The sequence below is a fragment of the Mesocricetus auratus genome, unplaced genomic scaffold, assembly GCF_017639785.1.
Source record: "Mesocricetus auratus isolate SY011 unplaced genomic scaffold, BCM_Maur_2.0 Super-Scaffold_100031, whole genome shotgun sequence".
Taxonomy (NCBI): domain Eukaryota; kingdom Metazoa; phylum Chordata; class Mammalia; order Rodentia; family Cricetidae; genus Mesocricetus; species Mesocricetus auratus.
In genome coordinates, this window is record NW_024429212.1 from 10,246,016 (window position 1) to 10,270,513 (window position 24,498).

The following is a 24,498-nucleotide window of genomic DNA, read 5'->3' on the forward strand; positions in this document are numbered from 1 at the left end:
TTCCGTCACGGCAATCTCCTAACTCCTTAGAGTTAGAGGTCTGGGCTGACGCGAAGTTAAGACAAACCCGAAGGCGGCCCGGAACTCCCTCCCGCTCTTCAAGTCTCCGCGCCGCTGGCGGAAAGAGCCGAGCGCGCTCGGCGGCGCCCGCCCGCCCGCCTCGGCGACGTCGCCAGGGGGCGGGGCTCACGCAGGCACGCTCGGCGCAGGGCATTGTGGGAAGGGCAGCCGGTGCTGCCGCAGCTGCCATCTTTAGGGACTCCGGGCCGGGCCTGCTAGGCCTCTTGCGGCGGAGGCGGCGGTGTGCGCGGCGGGTGCGCTCGGGAGCCAAGGCGGAGGGTCCGTGGGCGGGGGGCCGAGCTTCCCGGCGTTCGAAGGGCGGCCTGCGGCGGGCAGCGGGTGACAGGCGGCGGCGGGCGCCGCGCCGCGCGAGGATGGGCCGGTCGCGGAGCCGGAGCTCGTCCCGCTCCAAGCACACCAAGAGCTCCAAGCACAACAAGAAGCGCAGCCGCTCGCGCTCGCGCTCGCGGGACAAGGAGCGGGTGCGGAAGCGCTCCAAGTCCCGGGAGAGCAAACGGAACCGGCGGCGGGAGTCGCGCTCGCGCTCGCGCTCCACCAACGCGGCGGCGTCCCGGCGCGAGCGGGAGCGCGCCTCGTCCCCGCCCGACCGCATCGACATCTTCGGGCGCACGGTGAGCAAGCGCAGCAGCCTGGACGAGAAGCAGAAGCGGGAGGAGGAGGAGAAGAAGGCGGAGTTCGAGCGGCAGCGAAAAATGTGAGCGAGGGGGGCGCGCGCGGGAGCGGGGAGCGGGGGGCCCGGGGCGGGGGGGGGAAGGGGAGGGAGGGAGCGCCAGCCCGGAAGTCGGGAGTGGAGGGCGCGAGGCGGGAGGGAGGTTGGCGGGGCCGCGCATCGCTGGGCCCGCGGCTTTGGAGCACAGGGTTAGCCCGCAAGGGGGGGGGAAACTGGGGGGTCCGGGCTTCGGGGTCTCCCTCCTTCCGTCCGTTCCTCTCTCCTTTGTGCAGCCCCCGGGGAGACAGATGCACAGACCTCCAGCGAGCACCCGATGGGCAGCCGTGGTCCGGTCCCCTCCTGTCTCCTCGTTCTTTGCCCTGGCCTCAGCCCCTCTAGCGAGCGAGCGAGCGAGCATGCTTGATGCTACTGCCGTGTGGCCCCCCCCCCCATCCCGCCTAAACGCCTGCTTCCAGTCTTCCAGAGGACTCTTTTTGAGTTTTCACGCAGAGTGAAAGCGGTTACCTTCAGGGGACTTGACTTGAAATCGGGTAGAGATCACGTGGTCTCCGAGTCTTTGGATTAAAAAAAAAGTAGGTGTGGATAATGCAAGCAGAGCGAACCTGTGCGTTGTGCGGTACTTTGAAAAGGAGTGCTCACTCCCGCCCCCTCCCAGCCACGTGGAACAATAGTGCTAAGCATATGCCTCTGTGCTAGCCAGCCATCTTTTCCGGAGTTCTTGAGTGACGACTGGATAAATAAATGGTTACGGAGCAGGAACTTTATCTGGACTGTGGTAGGGGTTTTCTGTTTTCGGCCTTTGGGTGTGTGTTTTAGGCAGATTTTTCTCCAGAAGGGGTTCTTAGGAGGAGGAGGGAAGGGACTGAACACAGCTAATACTGCAGGTGCCTTGTGTTGTCGGTAGATGGTTTCTCACTACACCGTGTCCACAAGGAATCCTGTTAGGGTGTGGAACAAGCCCGTAGCCTTGAAGATGTAGCCCCGGTAACTACCAGTTGGACATAGAAAAAGTTGCCTGTGACAGTTGAGGTAGTTCCCCGTGTGACAACAAGGAGACCTGATGTGCTGATGAGAGTCATTAGTTCGCTGCACATGGGCGGCATAGGATGAAATGAGGGGACTTAGAGCTGTGTTGTGGTTCTGGGTTGAGAGAAGGCATTTGAGAAGGGACAGGGCCGGCAGCTACCAAACTCTGTGTACGTTAGACAATGATGTGTCCTAATGTCTTCAGAGAGTACACAGACCGTGGGTGATGGAGCCTTGGGAGTGAGGGAATGTGGTTTGTTTACAGATGCCCGTTGCTTGTTTATTGAGCTGCTGTTTAGAATGCCCTGAGCCTTTTAGTAAGCTGTGGTGGGGATGCTATGTCTCTGTAACCTGGGGAATAGGTAGAATTCCCAGGGGACTGTGTAAAGAGAAGAGCAGTTGGTTCCAGGGATTGAAAGAAACCCCAGGGAGTGTGTATTTGCAGTAAAAAGCCCAGGGTGGAAACAACATCATGAGTGCCTGGTGTATTTCATCCAGTCTAGGGTTAGGTGGGAGGAGACAGAGCAAAACAAAGATTGTCTGTTGGGTTTAACCAGTGAAGTCTGATGATTGGGGCCAATCATTATTGCTTAATAATTCTGAGGCCTTATCATCTGAGTGGATGTGAAATGGAGGTCCATTTATATTGTGAAGATTGGAGATGCTATCACCTACTTAGTATTTGGCATAAAGTGAGTCAGTAAATGTTACTGAGTATAACTTAACATGCTTCCAGACATGGCCCGCTGAATAACTTAGGAAGGAATCTGGTAATTATCTTAATTCATTACAATAATTTAAAAAATGATGAAAAGGTAGGCCTTTAACATTTATTCTCATTTATAAAGAGCTAATTCATGTGCCTCCAAATTCAGTCCGATTTCCCTCTTTTGCTTGGGTCCCAGCCACTTAATATGATTCTTCACCCCTGCTTTGTACCAGTGTTAACATTTCTTAGGTATTTTTAAGTTGTAGTAACTGTTGGAGAAAACAGGTAGCTGGGACAACCTGTAGCAAGTCATCATTAGCCTAGTAACTTCTGCCAGTGGCATCTGAAATTAAATATTAGTGTTATCTGCATTACAGATCAGGAGCCTAAGAGTATCCCAGGTGAACTGGGCTTCATAATAGAGTTCATATTGAAGATAAAGAGCTCTATGACTGAATTCAGTCTGCAGAGCTTCAAGACTGACTGCTGGGAAGAGCACAGAACCCTGCAGGTGATAGAGTGTACTCTCTCAATCAACCCCATCCAGCTTTGCCTCACCTTTGTCCTGGAGAAGCTGCCCAGTAGCTTCAGGGTCTGTCTAGAGCCATTCTGTCACTGCAGCATTCACTGTGGCCCAGTGCTTAGTACCTTGTTAGGTATAAAGCATTAGTGTTTGCTAGCAATTACTAGGCAATTCCTAGAAGTTCAAGAAGTGAGTTCTTTTGTTTCAAGGATTTTTAAAACTATGACAACAGTTTTGTATATATAGCAAGCTGTGCCCCCACTTAACATTGCTGTGCCTCCCTGGTGTTGTTTTAGTCAATTACCATCTTGACTGTGAGAAGTGTTTTTTTAAATGCCTGAGAAAAAAATGGAACCTGGTGTCATTAAATAACTCTTGTCTGGTAGCACAGCAGTGGGCTCAGCAGAGAAATTGATAAAGATTGGAGACAAGATAGAGCCAGGGGTCCCCACCCCACCCTGCCTGGATTTATTTGGGCTCAGATTTAAAAGCTAGAACCTGTTATCCCAGGATGGCTCAGGAACTTGCAAACAGGCCGTCCTGGCACTCATCCAAGAGCTCCAGAGCCAAAGCTTTGGAGAATTCTGGAATTCTGTGTGGGTTTTTTTGTTTGTTTGTTTTTGTTCAGGGATATTTTGTTTTTTTGTTTGGTTTTGGTTTTTTGAGACAGGGTTTCTTGGTGTAGTCTTGACTGTCCTGGAGCTCAGTCTGTAGGCTGAACTCAGATCTACCTCCTTAGTGCTGGGATTATAGGCCTGTGTGATTTTTTTTGTTGTTGTTGTTTTTTGTTTTTCGAGACAGGGGTTCTCTGTATTGTTTTGGAGGCTGTCCTGGAACTCACTCTGTAGACCAGGCTGGCCTCGAACTCACAGAGATCCGCCTGCCTCTGCCTTCCGAGTGCTGGGATTAAAGGCGTGCGCCACCAATGCCCGGCTAAGGCCTGTGTGATTCTTAGGATGTTGACTAGCAGTGGTTTGGTTCCCTCTAGAAGAAAGTTGATTGTTTTTAATGGAAGGGTTGGTTGGCCTAGTGGTGGGGGCATTATTGGTTTTCCTGTCAACTGTGTCCATTGGGCTTTCTGAATTGTATGTAGAAAAAGGACTAGATGCCTTTTTAGTCTTAATGAGAGTAACAAAGTTATGTTCCTGTGAGGCGTGTGGTAGAGCAGTGCCCAGACCTTGCCTGCCACTCACTTAGGACACATAAGTAAGGCTATTGGAGTGCTGGGGTGCCCTGCGGTCCTCCAGGAGCAACAGGAAACAGATAGAGAAGCAGCCCTGTGAGACAATGGTGCAGGCCAGCTCTCCCACACTGCTTCAGCTGCGCCTGGGACTTTGCATCTGCTCTCCTCCCTTCCCTCTGGAGTATAACTTGAGCAGTAAGCAGCACAGACTGGACCCACTCAGCAACTCGCTGCCTATCATCTTCCCTCTGGTTGGTGTGGTCACTGGGGTGAAGGCTGACAGAGCTGACAGTTAAGCCTGGTTTGGCTTTTGCTCTGTAATTAAAAAGCTGAATTGGTTTGGCTCTTTTTCCCTTACTGTCCAAATCTGTAGGTGACATTGCTGGCTGTTGACTATTGCTTAGAAGGTCTGGCTTGACTGCCTGGTCCAAGCCCTGGATACTGCAAGTCTTCTCTCACTAACAAATCCTCTTAAGTGGGAGCTTTGCTGCTTGCTGATGAGCTTTCCTGGAGTCTTTACTCATCCCCTCTCTTTGTACTCACAGGAAGTCTCCATTGAGCTTCATTATCTCCTCTACGCAGTACTCTGGGCCATCTAACACTGCTAGTTAGGAGTTGAGTTTTTGAAGATTTAAATGCTGAGGTTTTACTACATCTAACTGATTTTCTTTTTCTTTTTGGGGTTTTTGAGACATGGTTTCTCTGTATTGCTTTGGAAGCTGTCCTGGAACTCACTTGGTAGACCAGGCTGGTCTCGAACTCACAGAGATCAGCCTCTCTCTGCCTCTCGAGTGCTGGGATTAAAGTCTTGCACCACCAACACCTGGCTCTAACCGATTTTCTTAAAAAAACAAAGCTGAAAAGTTTCCCCTTGGGTGCATAGGAAACCATTCTGTACATGATTGCCATTGAATCGAGCTAACTTATCTGTTCAGTGTCATCATGTTCATTGTATCTGCCGTTGGCTGTTGCCAAAAGTTTGTTCTAGTCTTTATTTGATAGGAAGTTGAAGAGAAGGTATGTGTTGAGTCTTAGACTCTCATATAATGTTGGAAAATTGTAGTTGGGAAGGAAATATTAAAAATGGAGGCACGTCCTCACAGTGTTGGAAATAGCTAAACCTTGAGGAAAACCACATTTACTGTCCTATCCTCTGCTTCTTAGGTAGAAACAGGTCAAGGGTAAGTGTAGAAGCTGAATACGATTGGATTGAGCTGGAAGCCCTTGGGTAGGAATTGAGTTGAAGTGTGCTAGAGTGCTTAAAGGTCACACCAACTAGAAAGTCTTCACTGAACATGTCAGTTGAACGGCTGTCTCATACATGTGTATGTCAAGTAGATAAAGATAAAAGTTGCAGCTTTTGTGAATTTCATAGCTTGGGAGGAAGTAATGGAAATTGGCCTCTTTGGACATAGATGCATCATTAAGAACCTTTGAATTCATTCATTCTGCACAAAATAATGCTTGGTCTGCTGCCAGGTGGAAACATAGTGAAAGCAAAATATAGATGAATACTTTGTAGTGGCTGTATTTATAAGACCAGGGTAGTATTAACATGCTTCCTTCCGGTCTGTCCCAAACACTGTCCTTTAACATCCAACCAAACTTGAAAATAGATGATGTATGGGACCAGTGGCTGTCATTGCTACAAAATGCACAGCTTTGATAGATGTTCTTAGATAAAATTTTATTTCCAGTCATTAAGTTAACTGTGTCGATGGGGTTAAAATGAGAACAGTAATGTGATTCATTTAGCCTTGATAATACAATATAGTTTTACCTGTCTGCTCTGTCAAATCTAGAACAGCTTTTAAATAAAATAAAACATTAAAAGGAGGAAAAGGCACAACAGGATAAGGAGTTCAAAACCCAGAGTAAAGGCCACACTGCTGTTGGCTGTTCATTACTTAAAGAGTGGGGTTTGAATGCACTAAGTGTGTCACCACGTAGACGCCTGTTTCAGAACTATACTTTATGATGGATTAGGGTCTTGTTACACACCAGCCTTCTGTATTTATAGAGTGTACCTCAACCCCCCCAACCATATTCATCTGAATTTCTGTATTACTCATTATCTTGACTATTCTTTGCTGAATGTGATGTGAAAATAAGCTATAAAATTAATAATGATGTAGAAAATCGGCTCAGTAAGTCGACTTGAAATTAGTTTGAATTCTTAGGTTAAAATGTTGTCTTTTCTGCTTTTCTTTGATAGTCGGCAGCAGGAAATAGAAGAAAAACTCATTGAGGAAGAAACAGCACGAAGAGTGGAAGAATTGGTAGCAAAGAGGGTAGAAGAAGAATTGGAGAAAAGGAAGGATGAAATTGAGCGAGAAGTCCTCCGAAGGGTGGAAGAGGCCAAACGCATCATGGAAAAGCAGTTGCTCGAAGAACTCGAGCGACAGAGACAAGCTGAGCTTGCAGCACAAAAAGCTAGAGAGGTAACGCTCGGTCGTTTGGAAAGTAGAGACAGTCCATGGCAAAACTTTCAGTGTCAGGTGTGCCTCCTGCTCAGTCAAGAACGAGATGGAATGCGACTATCTAATTCCTTTCTCATCTAAAGTTACATGGCTGCGAAAGATAATTTTTTAGCCAGAAGTGCTGACTGGTACTCAAAAGTTACTTTCTTAAAACTTATTGAAGGATATTTTTTTTTTGATCTAATGGAACTGGCTTATGTATTTGAGAAGTGTTTGAAACTTTTGCCATGGCTGCAGGACTACATTCTTTTTTGGGAGGGTAGGGGGAAGCCAGGGAGTGGAAAGGGAGAAGGCTAAAAATCCACCCGCGGTTGCATCTTTTCTGTTTATCACTCTGTTACCTAGACTGTGAGAGGCTTTTGCCTTCAGTCAGATCACAAAGAGCAGGGCCTGACGTTGGGTGACAGCACCTGCTTTTGGTACACAGGTTCCCTCATTCTTCTCTTCCTTCTGTTCCCCTCATCCCTTCCCTAAACCCTTTCAACACAGTGGACTAATTGTAGCATTTTGATTATAAGACCCTCCATTTTCCTAATGTGTTTGAAGGAATCTTTTAAGGAAAAATGTCCAGATTGTTCATCTTTTTTTTTTTTAAAGTACCTACTAACAACTCCTTTTTTTCTCTAGAGAGTTATGAAGGAACAGGTTGTCCTTGTCTGGAGTCAAGCTAAACACATGATTTGTTTTATCAGCAGCTGGAGCAGAAGTTGAAAATGTCTTTCTGTGAGACAGTAATTTGCTACTGAAGCTTTATGGCTTGTTTGCACTGATTACTCCAGGATCGCAGAGTGTGGCGAAAGTCACAAACACTCAAGGCAAATTGCTTCACAGCACTGAGTGTCCATCCACAGTTTGTTAATGAACAAATGAATCCCATTTGTGGGACACAGGAAATCTGTAGTTACATTTTCTCTAACATAAATTTATAAATATTCGGCTTACATACATGACTTACTGTCGTTTTTCATCCTGGCGTTACTGTGGACAAGTTGACATTGTGTTAAGTCTGCTTTCTAGTAAGCTTTGCTTGTACAGTGCATTTCCCTTGTCCTGTCTTAACTACATAGACCTGTTTGTAGTTGGTTTCACAGACTAAAATTCAGTGTATGGTATTTTTATTTATATCAGTGCCTTTAATAATGGAGATATTTTTGGAGTAATTGTGCTATCTTGTAGCGAGTTATTAATCATAGCAAGATTTTTTTCCTCTTCATTTGCTTTTTGTTTCATATTAACATTTTTTTTTAACACGGACACAACCCTTTGACAGTCTTTCCAAATACTAAAATCATTTGAGTATGTATGCTGTGATCTGAACACTGCCCAATCCATCAAGCAATCTTCATATAGTTTGCATTATAAAACTTCATTCAATTCTCCAAGAAAAAAATGACAGAATTTTATTTCCTGACTGTGCATCCCCTGGATTCCTGAATTTCAGTGCAGACTGTAGATGACAATATAAGCTGCCTTTAGTGATTGTCAACATCTGATGTTAAGTCCATGCCCCATGGAAGCAGTCCTTAGTATGGATTACCATTTGTATTTTTCACTAACAGTAAATGTATTTTTCTTATTAATTGTTTGCCTTAGGAATGATGAATTACATTTTTTGTTCCTTCTTACCATAAACATCTGCATTCCTCAGCTCAGCCTTCCTTGTATGTTGTTTCTTTATAAATGGTTGAGCTGCTGATGCAGGTATTGCCAAGCTAACAGTACAAATCATTTTAAAGAGGAAGCTGGCGCGTATGGCAGCCGAGGAGCACACTCTGCAGGACACTGGACAAGACAGTAAATACTCAACTTTTAATGCTGATTAAAGGAGTATAGGTAAAGAATACGTAGGTATCCATAATTGGTGAGACAAATATTCACTTTATTTATATTTTATATACTTTTAATTTGGTAAATACTATCCAGTTTTGTAGTTGTCCTTGTTGATTTGTGTGATATTAAAGTATTAGTAATAATTGCCAGGAGACTATTAGGGAGGGTTTAGTCGGTTGCTGTTTTGGACTGGGAGGGATGATTTAAATCTAGTGCTAGAAACCGATTTTTTAGTGGCTGCACAGTTTATCATTTGTCAGACAGAAAGGTAGCTGTAAAGCTGCCCTGTAAGTCAGATCCAACAGAGTTGAGAGGAAGATTAGTAATATTTGCTGGTAGAGCTAAACACTTTATTTTCCTAACATCATGACATGTCCTCCCCTTTAGGAGGAAGAGCGAGCAAAGCGTGAGGAACTGGAGCGGATATTAGAAGAAAATAACCGGAAAATCGCAGAAGCACAGGCCAAACTGGTGAGTGCTGTATATTTGGGAGGCATCAGGGTCTTCCAGATTATGTGGATTTGTGCTCAGTAATTGGACTTTGAGGAGATTCTCAAGGCTACTTCAAGGACCTTGAGGCTGAGGTAAAGAGTTGTAGAATTGATGAATCTCTAATTTTGGACAGAATTGTAAACTTTTAGTATTTTACATAATTCCTGGGGAGTTGGTATACTGTCTATCCCCTGTCCCCAGTGTCTTTACTCTGGCCATACTCACATTTCTTAAGCTTAGAAACAACCACTAGGGAAAAAGTAGAATACCCAAGTTCTTTAGGTAGCTGACACACTAGCACCCTGCCAGTAAACAAGGAAGACTACGTCTGAGCAGTCTCCCTGATTCCTGTCAGTCTCCAGGCGTAGATCTGTATAACCTTGGCTGGCCTTGAATTCCTGATCTTCCTGCCTCTGCTTCCTAAGTGCTGGAGTTCCACGTGTACTCCACGGCAACTCAAACAATTTATCTCATATTTCTAATTTACAATCTAAACAAAAGTACAGAGACTAATTATATCATAGGGCTATAAAAGGTGCAGGCCAATTAAAAATATAATCAGCCAGTATAAGAAGAGACAATGAATATAAGTAGTTCAAAACCCCAAGACAGTAACCCATGAGTGTAGACACAACCCAGGAGAGAGTCTAGGAAAGTGATTTGAATGCAGTAGCAATATCGAGGCCAAGAAAAGGATTTGCTGCTGAGACATGCTGTTTAGTGGGGAAGAGTAAAATGTGTCACTGACTATTCAGAAAAACACAAAAGGTAGTTGGTCCTAGAGCATGGGTAAGTTAACAGTTTGTCCCACTACAGGTAGAAGAAAGGAGACAGACAATCTTTTTTTTTTTTTTTTTGGTTTTTCGAGACAGGGTTTCTCTGTGGCTTGAGACAGACGATCTTAATTCAGGTTTGAAGGATAAATATAGTCTGGTTTGTGACAAACGTTTCAGAAGAGAATCTAGGTCTGTGAGGACATGGTAAAAGGATTAGATGGCTTTGTGAGGTTTGATTCTGGGTAGCTTGGATGCTCCTCACCTTGGTGTGGCTCTGCCCACGTCAGTTACTGGTTCATCCATAGAAAGAAGAAAGTTTTTTCTTGGGCAGGGGTGGGGAGTGGGGGGCATGAAAAGATTGGTATTCACAGTCTAGAGGAACGTTTCTCAAGCAGAGGTTAATGGCAAGTTTTTGGGTTTTTTTTTATCTTGTTTTCACACGTCTGTTTTGCAAGATGCTGTTACATGAATTATAAGAAAATGAGGTCAGGTTTCTGTAAGCCCTCAGTTTGCACAGTTCTAAGTGCCTGCTGATAGACTTGTAGGGAGTGACATCATTGTGATGACAGTTGACAGTAAAATTCAGTGGAAGAATGCCTTAGGTAAAGAAACAGGACTTCTAGAAACTGATACAATCCCTGGATATGTTTATAAATGCCGATTTGGGCTAACTGCAGTAAAGTTGGGAGCTTAGATGTGTCTGGTGTTGAACAAGGTTTTGTTTGTGGAAAGTGGAATGTCCTTTATGAGGGAGTCTAAAGAAGAAAATAGGAAGATGATGGCAGGTGCATGTCAAAGCTCTTTTGATACTGTTCTTTGGTCTGAGTGCTGCTGATACAAAACACTGAAATTCAGTAGAATTAAGGACCAGGAAAAGGGAAAGAGAAGCAGTAGTACATTGTAGACACCAGAATTGCCCCAGGTACTGTGGTGCTGAAACATCAGCTGTGCATGCTGGGTATTGTAATGAATATGCTTGTTCATGACCTGTAGAAAACAACTAGGAAACACTCTAGCTGGGCAGTGGCCAAAGGTAAACTACCATGCACTTAGTCTTTGTTGGCTTAAGTCATTTCAGACATAGATGAGAAATTATGTTCTTGTAGATTATTTATTGTAGAGACATGAATGATTCTAAGTTAATAGTACAGGAATGTTTAAGTGGTGTGGATGACAGAGTACAATTGACCTAATTGTGATGGAGTGGTATACAGGTCTCTTTGAATTAGGCCTTAGATAGGCCTATGAAACTGTGAAGAAATGAAATGGCCAAGGCCTTGAGGTGAGTTAGGGAATGGAGTGTAAAGGGAGGCTTTTTCCTTGAGAGAGAAGCCTTCCCGCCAGCCTGGTTCTAGAGCCACATCAGTCCCAAATAAACACACAGGAGGCTATATTAATTATGAAGCTGTTGGCCTTGCTTGTTTCTTACTGGCTAGCTCTGACTTAAGTAATTACCCCATAATTGTTAATCTAAGTATGTCTCTTACCGGAGAAGTTTCCGAGCTTCCTACCCCATGGCGTTACATCTCGACTCTCTGTGTTTCTCCTTCCCAGAGTCCTCCTGGACTCCTGGTCCCTCCTATCTTGGTTCCCTATTGGCTCAACAGTGCTTTATTGACTTCCCCAAGATCTCTTTTCTGTTTAAACAAAAAGAAAGGTCTTAACTTTAACATAGTCAAATTGTATATAACAGAACAGTTATCAAATAAGAACATAGTTACAATATTTTAGCAAGATTTAAAGAAAATATCATCCTTGTGAGTCCAAAGTTCTATATGTAGCTTTTTTTTTATCATAACTAAGGGAAACTATAATTATAACTATCTGCCTTCAACTCTATCAAAGACCACAGAAGGATAATATATAAACACTAGGATTGACAGAGACATCTTACTGCCTGGACAGTCACCCGAAGTTCCACTGTAACATTGGGGCATCCATCTTCAGCCCATAGGCCACAATGTGTCTGGAACACTTCTCAGCAGGAAATTTCAAACTGTCCATCTGCATTGGCAGTCTGTTAGTCATTTTTCTTTGTCCTGTAGAAAGTCTCTTAGACTCTTTCATGAAGCAGGAACCCTGTAAGACTGAGTTCAGCAGTCACTTTCCTGTGGGTCCTGCATGTCCAGTTTATACAGCAACAGTCAAACAGTCTAGGCAAGAGCAGTTTCTTGCCCAAATGGCTAATCTTGGCCATGTTGAAAGTAAACTCCATCTTTCTCTCAGACGTAACTGGTGCTGCCAGGAGCAGACATTTCTCATTGTCAAGAAAAACCCTAAACCATTTTAAATGCCATTTTCTGAAGGTCTTTGAAAGGTTTGAAGACTATCTGTCTCAAATACATCTCTATATATCTAGAAAACCTAACTTACCTAACTATAAATTCTGACTATTATAAGTAACTATAATCTGTATTTAATTACGCATTACATTTTAAAAGATCAGTATAAGCAGCATTTATAATCAAGTGTACTTTAGCAGTTGTTCCTTAGCAATGAAAAAACTGAAAAACACAACAGCATACAGTATCCAGACTCTCTGTGTATTTTCCATCTTTACATGGCTTATTTATTTATCTATTATTACTTTATTTCTTTTATTTCTTTTTCTCTGAGACAGGGTTTCTCTTTGGAAATCTGCCTGCCTCTGCCTCTGGAGTAAATCCTACCGGCGTGTGCCACCACAGCTGGCTTTTCTATTTATTTACCACTTTGTTGTTTTATTTTCTCTCTCAATCTCACGTATGTTTGTAAACACACTGTACACCTTTAGAGGTTTGGTTCATCCAAGTCTTACTTTACTGTAAATCTTTATGTTTTTCTGGCCACGTGTCTTATCTTTTAAAACCGCGGCTGTTTTAAACTGCTGTTTTCAAGATGGCGGGCATAAGCGTGATTCCAGCTTACCGCCTCAGTCCATGCTGACATCCAGCAAAAGCTGCCACTTCCAGCTGTACGTACACACCTTTCAATCGTTAGCAGAGTCTCTTAAAACAACCTTGCTGGTTTTTTTTTTTTCTTTTTATGCCGAGTCAGGAAGACTCCCGTAAGCAAGCCGCGTGAATCTCGGCTTGTCGCTAGCAAAACAGAGCCCACCTGAGAAAATGTTGCTATGAAAATTCTGTGCTTCTCTCCATTCTTCTGTTTTATGGCTATATAAAGCTAGCAAGGAAGGCATACTTACGTGGTCCTTTTGATGAACTGTTTAAGTAGACACCTGTAGGGTAAGAGTTACGTATGGGGTTGAGTGTGGACTAAAAAGGAATGTGCTAGATTTAATTAGGTGGAGTATGTGAAGGCCACTGTTGACTGATCTGTGCATAGCTCTTGCTCATCTGTACAAAGGATGTGTCAAGATACTTTTCTCTATAGGATGAGCAGACAGTTACCACACAGACATTTGATTGTGAAATCGCATAGTCCATATGTGGCCTGGCTTCATTGAGCAAGTAAACTCCTAGTTTTTCAGCTTGAATTGAATTGGCAGTCAATTCAAACAGTTTAAAGTTGTTTTGTTTTTGTTTGATTTTTATTTATTTATTTGGTTTTTTGAGACAGGGTTTCTCTGTATTGTTTTGGAGGCTGTCCTGGAACTCACTATGTAGGCGAGGCTGGCCTCGAACTCACAGAGATCTGCCTGCCTCTGCCTCCCGAGTGCTGGGATTAAAGGCGTGCGCCACCAACACCTGGCTTGTTCGATTTTTTTTTTTCTAGGACAGGATTTCTCTGTGGGACGGTCCTGGTTGTCATGGAAATCACTCTGTAGACCAGGCTGGCCTCAAACTCAGAGATCCTCCTGCCTCTGCCTCCCAAGTGCTGGGATTAATAGCGTGTGCCACCCCTGCCTGGGTTAATTGAAGAATTACTAATTTGGGATTCTAGTTTGCTCTTTGTGTTGTGTTGTATGTGCACATGTGCTTGTCTGTGCATGCACACGTTTGAGGCCCAAGGTTGGTATCCATGGTCCCCCTCGGTCACTTTCACTTTGCTTGCTTGTTTGAGATGTGGTTGCAGTGACCCTGGAGCTTAGCATCTCAGCAGACTGGCTGACCAAAGCTCTTGGATCCACCTGTCTGCACCCCCATTCTCAGTTCAGTGCATGCACACCACCAGGAGCCACTTGTAGATGGCTGCTGGAGACCTGGACTCCGTCCTCACGCTGTGCAGCCAGTACCTTACCACACCCAGCCTTCTGCCGGCCTACTTGATTGGGGGAGGAGTGTTCTCTCCATGTTTTGTACGCTATACCTTTGAACATGTTAGGTACTGTGCAGAATTATATGACTCAGGAAAAAGAAACAATTTTGTGTTTCAGTTTTGCTCTTTTTGAGTTGGGTCTTGACCCTGTAGCCCAGGCTTCTTTAAACTGACAGCCTCCACCTATACCCTGCCTAGTGTTCAGCAGTGTAGAGACTCACCTGGGCCATCTCCAGATCACTGCATCTGGGAGTCAATAGAAGGATGGTGGATTTGAGTGGGTGGGTGTTCAGGGTTTGAAGTCAGTGCAAGTACAAGTTAACAGATACGTCTGATACTGAAATAGGCCATTTCTTACTCATGTGAGTTAATCACTGTGAGAGGTTAAAAATGTGTTTGAAAGTTGAAAGAAGCACATACTTAAGTATAAATTAGTCCTCAGTTTGCAGTTAAGTGATAGTTCTGAAAAGAGTTCTATGGAAAATGTAGGGTATTTCTGTTTTGTTTTTAAGTACACTTGATGTAGTAGAATGAGCAGATTACACACCGGCCCGCATTTACAACACACATCCTGCCCCAATACCTAGTTCCCAGACTTCAGATGTTGCTTTTTTATGGTCAGAACAGGGAGGGTGTTCTTTGCTGGTGGGTGTTTCGAGTTATCCTGAGGAGGAAACTTTGATCTTGGTTATTTCTTGTATATTATCACCTGTCATTTAAAAGAGGAAGGTGGAGGGAGATTTTTCTTAACTTCAGAAAATAAATGAGAGAAGCCAAAGGACAGAGCAGAATGAGATTTCAAAATGTGGTGCACACCTTTAAGTCCAGCACTGGTGTTAAGGCTAGCCTACTGTATATAGCAAGTACAGGACAGCCAGAGCTACATATTAGAGAGACTGTCTCAGAGGAAAGGTGGGTTTAACGATTGATGTAGTCAAAGATGGAATCCTTGGGGGCACCTGAAGCCAGCACCATCCAGGAGCCTCATTCCATACTGCTAAGGGAACTGAACACTGCTTTCTTTGTGATCATGTGCTTGGTGTCGGGCAGAAACTGAAAGGTTTGGGGCACAGGGTGGAAAGTACATAGTTTTGTTGTAAAACTGCAGAAAGGTTGGTTGTTTACAGGTACTTTAGCCACCAGAAGTGTGTTAAAGAATGCTATCTGGAACTGGAGGGAAAATCAGACTCAGGGATTCTAAACCAAACAGCAAAAAGGTCAAAGAAGAAAATCAACTTGATTATTTGGGAGGATCTCAGATTGCAAAACATAATCACAGAAGGGACTGGAAGAGTTGACTCAGTGGTTAAGAGCAGTTGTTGCATTTGCAGAGGATCCAGGTTTGGTTCCTGGCCATTTAACAGTTCTCTCTAACTCCATACCCACAGAGCTTTCAGAAACGATATTGGATCTCCTATCTACACATATGCATGCTAGCCAAACGTTCATATACATAAAATGTTCCATTTACCAAGACACAGAAGAACTTGGTGTAAAATGAAGGTTTGGCAGCTAGACAGCTTTTTGCATGTGACACACAGGTCCCCAGCAACGTCAGAAGTGCTCAGGAATAAAGATTATCTAGAAGGGGAAGGTGGGATGGGGTCCTAAAACTGTGATTACATTGGAGACTGTTCGTGTCTGATTGCTTCTTTCTTTTCAGTGAAACTTACAAATTTGCTCTGGTCTTGGGAGGTAGGAACTCTCAGAAGTGCTTAGGTCTTAAGGGCTCCCCTTTCCCAGTTGTGAAAGGCTTGCAGTTGAGCCCATCTTACTCCCACATAGTAAACACCGCCATGCTGTGCAGTGTAGCCCTTTGCTGTTATGTAGTCGGAGGCCACTCATAGATGACCAGCATCTTGAATTGAGAACTAAAGCCTTTTCTACCTTTACTCAGTCTTGATTGTTCTATTACACTTACAGGAGAAGACTAAGACACTCCTAGTCTGAGGGAGGCCGGGACTGACAAGGACAGAAAGGGAATTAATGGGAAGATGAACAGATGTGATGATACTGGCCTTAAAGGTAGTGTTGGATCCACGGCCAGCCTTGACAGTTCTGCAGTGGACAGTCACTCTAGCCGAGGCTCCAGAGGGTCCAGCAGTTTTGATTTTGCCCTGCTGGTGCTAACTGGACACCTGTCCTCACAGTACATTTCTTTAAACAGTACAGTCTGGGTAGTTGCTTGATTTTTTTTTTAAGAACTTTTATAATGAGCATATATAAGTTAAAATGTCCCAGTACTTACTTAGTCTAGGTAATAGTGCTGTACATACACATCTCAGCAGATGACACCAGATGTGTAAGTAATTTAATATGAAGTGACTAGGAAGTCAGGCTGAGGATAGTTTCCTGTGTGAGGGTTGTTCCTTGTATGCTAGAGAAGAAAACACTGTACTTGGGAAAACTGTGTAAGGAGCAGATGCTTGGGTATTGCTCTGTGTTGACATTGCACAGAGTGGCTTGCGCAGACACAAACTGAGAAGATGGGCTTCTGGCTTCTGTCCACAAAGTAGCAGTTAGGTGCTTTACCGAGAGCCGATAGACTTGCCGAGTGGGGCGTAGAATAGAGGGAGCGGAGGGAAAACCTTCTGAGTATGATGGTGCTGGGGACCAGTGCCTGAGAACTCTAGGCATTGATGGAAACTGCAGTCATTCAGAGAGAAAGGAATAAACAACACAGACATTCCCCCAGAGAAAGAATTGGGGACATAGAAGATGAAAAGAACTTCATTTATATGTATCATTGAGTTTTTCTTTTTAATGTGAGATTGTATATTTTGTTTTAATCTTTGTTATATTTGTTCATCTTTTTTATATGCACGTATCTGTGTACCACATGTATGTTTGGTGTTTGAAGTCAGAAAAGGGCTTTTAAATCCCCTGGAACTGAATTTATAAAGTATGTGAACCAGAATGTGGGTGCTAGGAATTGAACCTGGGTCCTCTACAAGAGCAACAAACTAGTGATCTGAACTACTGAGTCTTCTCTCCAGCCTGTAATTTGAAATTTTAGAACATAAAACCAAAAGGAAAGCCTGAAGTGGATTTTTTGTTTGGTGTGTGTGTGTGTCAGTGTATAGAACAGTGTTTCTGAAACTGAGATAGTGTTCCTCAAATCTCACATCTAACCCTCATTTTAGGCAATGGGAAATATCTAAAGTATCTAAAATTGAAGTTTGGAAACCATTTAGGAGTTTATAAATAATTAAAATGGAGAAGCAAGGGTAGTGAAAGCAGTGGACATAAACTTCTCTTTAGATGCTAATAAGCGATGCTCTATAGAGTAGACTTGAAACACTGCTTTCCTCAGGAAGACAGAGTCAACACAGTTTGGATGCTTGTGTCTTCTTACCTGTACACAGACTGACTTTGAAGCTTGCAGTTTTACCTCAGCTTCCTAAATGCTGGGATTACAAGTGTGTGTCAGCCAATTCCCACCTGTTTTTGTTTTGTTTTTTCTTTAAACTTTGTTCATGAAAACTTAGAGAAAAGTATAATACAGTTTGATCAACACATTGAACTTTAAAACATTTTTAGTCTATATGTTTTGAGACAGGGTCTTGTAGCTGAGGATGGCTTTGAATTCGTGATTCTTTTGTTTCTACCGCATAAGTGCAAGTGTGCCCCACTGTGCATGGCACTTTTAGAACATTTTTTTTCTTGTGGAAAACAAGGTATGCTGTAGTATAAATGTTCAGGAAGAGTTACAAATGGCAGAGTCGTTCAAACTTTGTGTCTTAGAGGCTTAAAATGGAATCCCACATTTCTGAGCAGTGACATGGTGCCTGTTTGTTGGTGCAATTTTCCATTTTTTTCCCTTTTGTTGTTTTAATCAACCGTTAAAAGTGTTTTCTTCCTTTAGATTGCTAAAGAGTTTAGACAGTCCAAGATGGAGAATGCTAATTATGTTGCAGTGGGCTCGCTCTGGTAACTAGATGGTGCAGAAGATGCTGGGAGGAGCAGCCAGGCCCTACCCTGAGACGCAGATCCTTTTGGTTTTTCACTTCTTTCCACCAGCCACTCAGGGCGTGAGATAGATGCAGGGTTCTAGGCATAATGGCCACAAGCCGTGGTGTTAGCGGCTGCAGTGAAGCAGACACTGGCCTTGTTGGCCTCAGGTGTGCACAGAGTAAGCCTTGTGGGTAGGGTGCGCGTTGTCCTCTTCTCCATGCAGTTCGCATCGTGCAGGGCACAAGAAGAGAGGCGAGGACAAGTGGTGTCAAAGTCAGGGCCTAGGAAAATGCCTAGCAAGTAAGGTGTTCACATGGCACCAGACTGACTCACAGATACACTAGATGCCAGACTGACTGTCCGTCACTGGGGAGATCTTAAATTTGTGGATTCCGTTTGTCATGAAATGTGAAGCTAGCTGCACTAGCACAGAGAACAAGTGTGAGTGCATTTGCCTCCTTGGCCTATGCGTTAATTCACTGAAGAGTACAGGCTGAACATCTAGCATTAGGGATGGATCCTGTGCTGGGTTATATGAGAGATGGCAGCCCTCCTGGTGCAGCAGTTTCTGTGGTGTCTTACCCTTGGGCTAACGGCAGCTGGGACTTGAGCTCAGTGCAGTATTTAAAGCAGACTTTGCTACTGGATTTTGCTTGCTTAATGTGATCACATTTAAAGTCTTGTTTTGTTTGGCATTAAGCAAACCTTAATTTCCCGTCTTACCTCATTTGTCTGCTTGCCACACTTCACCTAAAAAGGAAGACGTTCAGTTATGGTTTTGTTTTTCTAAAGAGTTCTTGAAATGCATGCTCAAGCATAGATAACATGTTACTGTTTTCTTCTCCCCTGATGACACAATAGTAAGAGCCTCTGCTTGCTATTGAAGAGCTCTGTTTGAATGTGCAGGCTCTCTTTTCTGGGTAATGTTGTGAGAGAGAAGAGCAAGCAAGCCCAGGGAGGAGCCCACGTGTGGGAGGCAGAGATGGGCACTGGTGTCTTGTGCAAGTCTTCCCTATGGTTTCACACCGGTCACCAATGGACCTGGTAGGCTGACTGCCCGGTGAACCTCGGGTCTTCTAGCTCCACTTCCACGGTGCTGGGTGTGGCCCAGTCACTGAACCCAACTTGCAACTTTTTACCTGAGGACTTGCAGGTCTGAGCTCAGACCCTCATGTCTGCACAGCAAGCGCTTTAACCCCAGAACCTTCACCCTGGCTGTGTTTTGTTGCTTTTAAAAAATAATTCATTCTGTTTATGTATAAGAATGTTTACCTGACTGTTTGTGTGCACCACGTAGGTTCAGTGCCTAAGGACAGCAACCTTTGTAGAGCTATTAATCTCGAGTCCAGGGAGATGGCTTAGCCAGAAAAGAGCTTGCTATATAAGTATGAAGACCCGAAAGTTATCCAAAGCACATGTGTCCTACAACACAAGCTTGTAACCTAGCCTGAGTAGATGCAGACAAGGAGTGTCCTTGGGTTTGTTGAAGCCCTGGTAGCTCAGCTTCTAGCTGTAGGCCCAGTAAGAGACCTTCCCAAAAGCAAGGTGAAGGAGCTATTGAGACATCATGGCTTACCTGGCTTGTGAACACACAGTAACTATAAATTGCATGTTTGCAGGTAAATTTATGAAGGGAATTCCAGAAACTGAAATTGTTGAGTAAATTTATTGTAAAGGTAGTTTTGATGAATATAGCTGCCCTTCCAGAGGTTCTGAGTTCAAATCCCAACAACCACATGGTGGCTCACAATCACCTATAATAAGATCCGGTGTCCTCTCTGGCCTGCAGACATATACATATGCATTGTGTACACAGTAAATTTTTTTAAATTGCCAAAGGTTTTCCAATGTGCTTACACATGCACCTTGGTTCAGTCTCTAGTGCTGGCACCCCAAATACATGATTTGATGTAGATAGTTGGCATAGTCTTTTTGTTTGTTGGTTGGTTGGTTGCTTTTTCTTCGAGACAGGATGTCTCTGTATCCCCGACTTCCCTGGAACTCACACTCACGTTGCAGACCAGGCTGGCCTGGAGCTCATAGAGATCCATGTGCCACTGCTCCCTGGCTGGCTTCAGGTTGTGAAGTGAGGGAGGGAGGGAGGGAGGGAGGGAGGGAGGGAGGGAGGGAGGGAGGGAGGGAGGGAGGGAGGGAGGGAGGGAGCATGAACGCAGGCTGATGCACATATCAGGGTCTGAAGTTAACATGGGATGTCTGCTCAAATCTTGACTTCACTCAGTGAACCAGGAGCTCACCTGTTTTCACCCAGTCAAACTAGGCAGCGATGGCTTCTGCCTCCCTATTTACTTAAAACTGTTTTAAGATGGTAATTCACAATAAACCTAGCAGTTTCCCATTCTTTGAATACAACTTCTTGGCATTTAGGTGTAGCTTTTGATTATCTGAATTGTAGTCCTTGTCACAGTTTTTTCCCCTTGGAGCCATCTCCCCAGCCCCAGATACATCATTCTTTTTGTGTTGGGATCATTAGTGAAGCTAGGGAAGATGTCAGTTTGGATAAGTTTTTTGTGAAGTGAGGATTTTAGTGGCGGTCTCACTGCTTACAGGGCACAGTACTTTTGGAAGTTCAGCTGGGATTTTCTTTTTCCATAGAAATCACTGGAAATTCGAAGACAAAGGGGTCTCTTAGTTCTGTGTACACCAGCAACAGTCTCAACCAACTTAGATACACCCGAATACATAACCTTTAACAGGTGTGGTGACAGCAGACTTGAAAAAAAAAACTCTCAAAGCCAAAGAGTGAAAAAATGGACGACTTGGTCATTAGCAGCTGATGAATTGTTTCAGGGAAACAGGACAGAACAGAGCTTAGGAGTTGTCACAGTGTTCCCAGCAGATTACCTGAGTTTGAGGTCAGCCTCTGCTATGGTGTGAGACTCTCAAGTCAATGGGGAGAAAGTGGCCAGAGGATGGCTCAGTGGGTAAAGGTGCGTGCCGTCAAGTCTGACCCTGACTCCTGTGTGTTCTCTTCTGACGTCTACAACCATGCTGTGGTGTTCCTCCAGCCACTAAATGAATAGGTGATGTTTAAAATTAGAACGGGGGGGGGGGGGGAAGGAACTTGGCCTTCAGAAAGGATGGACAGAGTGGGGAGAGTAACTTAACCTGAAGTCTGCAGTTTGGAGGCAATTGGATTTCTTCGGTACTTTTTTTTCTTCCTTCAGGCTATTGCAAAGTTGCTTAGAAAGAGGACAAAATGGGGGTGTCCATCAGTGCTCTGGGTTTCCATCTGGCCCGCTGCCGGGTGCTTTCCTCTCTGAGCTAAGTTTACAGGACTCTGGGCCTGCACCACCTGTCTGCCATCCTGTGTCATGACTTCTGTCCATTTGGTGTCCTCAGATGCGGTTTTGCTTTTTGTGTTCCCTAACACTAATAGTCCATTACCTTTTTCACCTTTAGCCAAAGGCCTGGGCATTTTACGTTAAAAACCATAAAAGGGGACCAGAGACAGATGATGGATGGAGCATGTCAGTTGTTTTATGTAAGAGTTGTAGAAGAGCACGTTGGAGACATGAGACAGAAGTTGTATTCAAAGAATGGGAAACTGCTAGGTTTATTGTGAATTACCATCTTAAAACAGTTTTAAGTAAATAGGGAGGCAGAAGCATTTCCTTCTAATGTAACCCTGAAAGGAAGGCGGTTCTAAGCACAAAGTACGTGTTTTAGGTCAAAGTCTGCAAAAATGGGGAATGTGGTGGTGACTGGAGACATTCAGGGGTTAAAACAGCCTTTCTTACTAGTGACACTTGAGGTTGAGGGTGGTGACTGGAGACATTCAGGGTTAGAACAGCCTTTCTTACTAGTGACACTTGAGGTTGAGGGCGGGCAATGCTTTGTTGTGCAAGCTGCCATGCTCTTCCCTTCCTCTACTCTCTGGTGCTGTTCCTACTCTAAGATCCAGAATCATCAGCTAAGTGATCCTAGCATCCTTTAGGAGAAGGGTAAAGAATTGAGGAGGAGAAAGCAGTCTTTGGAAGGTCAGGGGAGGCCTTGATGAAGGAGTTGTGAATTGAATAGCTTTGCTTTTCATGGTTAACCAGAGATATCCTCTGTTTCCTGGAGAGAGAAAGTTAGTTGCTTGAGATTGAAGGCTTTAAAGGTACCTCAGGAGTTGATGCTGTAGCTGATGTGGCATTAGGTAACATTAGCATTTTATAATCCATTACCCCAAAATGTTAGCTACTTTGTTTTCACTCCAAGAAACTAGGTCGTAGAAAAACTCCCTGTTAATTTACTCAGACATGGTTTCACTATGTAGCCCTGACTGTCTTGAAACTCGTTCTGTACACCAGACTGACCTTGAACTCAGAGATTACCTGCCTCTGCCTCCCGAGTACTGGGATTAAAGATATATGCTGCCACCGCCACCTGGGTAAATCCTTGGTTACTACTGTGTGTATAATATGGAGGCACAGTGGGAATTTTTAGCTGTAGTTCTTGTATATACCCACCTAATTACAATAATTGGGTAGGTGCATACTCTGGGGCTGAGTCTGTGCCTTTTCTTTCCATAACTGTTAATATTGATAATATAAAGAGAGGATCAAGTCTACGCTCCCGACATCAAGTCAGTAAAATCTATTGTTCATAAACTTGAAATAGAGAAAATACATGGGGATAATTAAATGAAGAATTCTTTCCTCAATTATTTTTTCTGCTCCTGTTCTCCGTATGTTCATGTAAGTTGTAGATTGTCACCTGGTAGCCAGAAGATACTGAGAGAAGGGAATAACTGATCTCATTCTTATTTGTTAACTTTCAGGCCGAAGAACAATTGAGAATTGTTGAAGAACAAAGAAAGATTCATGAGGAAAGGATGAAACTAGAACAAGAACGACAGCGCCAACAAAAAGAAGAGCAAAAAATTATCCTGGGCAAGGGGAAGTCCAGGCCAAAACTGTCCTTCTCATTAAAAAGCCAGGATTGAATGGCAGACTCTGAACTTTTTACAAAGAAAAATGAAAAAAACTTCGTATTGTAGCTTCATGTTGAAGTGGTTTTTTTGTTTTTGTTTGTTTGTTTTTTTTTTTAATTTGGAAAGTCTGGAAAGTTAGCTTGTTCTAATAGGGGCTATGCTCTGCAATCCCTTTATTTTTCCCTTTTCCTCCATTACGTCAAATCCTTATCAGATCATTGCTGTCTTCTAGAAGTGGTGTATTTTTCACCTGTTGGGACTCTGTACTGGTTGGTGATCTGCTGAAGAGCAGGTCACCTGGTGAATAGCTTGGTCTGGTAAGGTGTCCACTGACCACTGACTTTGGGGTTACACTCTGTTTACTACATCATAATGCTGGTTTTGCTGACTTTTTGTTTTTTTATACATTTATAAAAAAAGAAAAAGTTGGTAATTGCATTGCGAAATTGCCAGGGTTTTGCTGCACCTGTGTGGTGTTGTTACAACAGTGTCCTTGAGACACTGTGGCTCTTGGTGTTCCTGATAACAGGTAAGGATAACAGTTGGTCACCTGCTACAAGAAGTACCCACAGTGCAGTCTGGTCTCTGTCGGACTTATGTTTCTTTCATTGACAAAATCAAACCAGCATTCCCCACTGTAAATAAATGATTTTGCTGAATAAAGTAAAGTCTTAAATTCATATGTTTAAGCAATTTTTTTTGAGTTCTGTTAAGTCTAAAGGGTGGTTTACTTTAGAAGCCTTAGAATTGTTCTAGATTTCCTCCGGTTTATATTTTTCACAGGGTTTCTATGTACATTAAATATACTTGTGAATTAGTACTACTGGCTATTTTTGCAGATACTACTTTAAGCTGATAAGAGTTAAAACATCAAGTATTATCTTTGCAAAATCCTAAATCTGTGCCTCTGTTATAGAAAATAAGTATTGCCACAAATTATACTTAATAAACATTAGAAAGTATGTTTTTAAAATTTACGGACTATAAAGTCACTTTCAGAAAGGGTGGACCGTCAGATAGAATTTGGCTTTGTATGTTCAGCAGGGCTAAAACAATCTTTAACCTTGCATGTTTACTTGTGGGATAAACACATTTAAATTCACTTAGTTGTTGGTTTGGGGTTTTATTTAAGTATTTTTGCATGTGGAAACTTAGCGATAACCTGGATTTTATAGAGCAGAATCTGCCTCCTCTTCTGTTTGTTGAAGCTTACTAGTATTTAACACTCAAGGAAAGGTCCATAAAATGTTATTGGAGGTGCATAGGCTCGGCGTAGTGAAGACCCCGGTCCCCGGAGATAGTCCCATCATTGTTTTACATTGAAAATACTGCTTGAGATGATTAAATGGTAGGTTATTTTGTGTTTGCATGCTATGGAAAATGCTGCTGCTTTAGTTTCAATTCTTCGATATGATAAAGAAGAATGATAGAAATCTAAGTAGGCATGAGGTATAGCAAGGTTTTAGTAAACAGGATACCCTGTCACTCTAAATCTATACTCACTTAATTTACCTGAATAGATTGATTATAATACTTAATCTCATAAGTTAGCTCAAACTATTTCCTTCCTATACTTTATTCTTTTTATGTAACTTTTCAATTCAGATTCATTGTTCCTGGCTTGTATATTCAAGGTTTTGG

The 24,498-nt window shown here is 43.4% G+C and overlaps 1 protein-coding gene across 1 annotated transcript; it reads left to right on the forward strand.

Moving 5' to 3' along the window:
- The first annotated feature begins 217 nt into the window (after positions 1-217).
- Positions 218-23,537, forward strand: Arglu1 (arginine and glutamate rich 1). The gene is made up of 4 exons (XM_005077360.4): positions 218-775; positions 6,408-6,633; positions 8,890-8,973; positions 22,705-23,537. Exons 1-4 carry the CDS (start codon positions 435-437, stop codon positions 22,867-22,869), a joined length of 816 nt encoding a protein of 271 aa, XP_005077417.3. The 5' UTR covers positions 218-434; the 3' UTR covers positions 22,870-23,537.
- Positions 23,538-24,498: the final 961 nt, after the last annotated feature.

Excerpts from the sequence above, each read along its gene's own strand:
- Arglu1 (XM_005077360.4), top strand. The coding sequence starts at position 435 with ATGGGCCGGTCGCGGAGCCGGAGCTCGTCCCGCTCCAAGCACACCAAG. Across the intron at positions 6,634-8,889 it reads CAGCACAAAAAGCTAGAGAG|GAGGAAGAGCGAGCAAAGCG; the intron begins GTAACGCTCGGT and ends CCTCCCCTTTAG. Across the intron at positions 8,974-22,704 it reads CAGAAGCACAGGCCAAACTG|GCCGAAGAACAATTGAGAAT; the intron begins GTGAGTGCTGTA and ends GTTAACTTTCAG.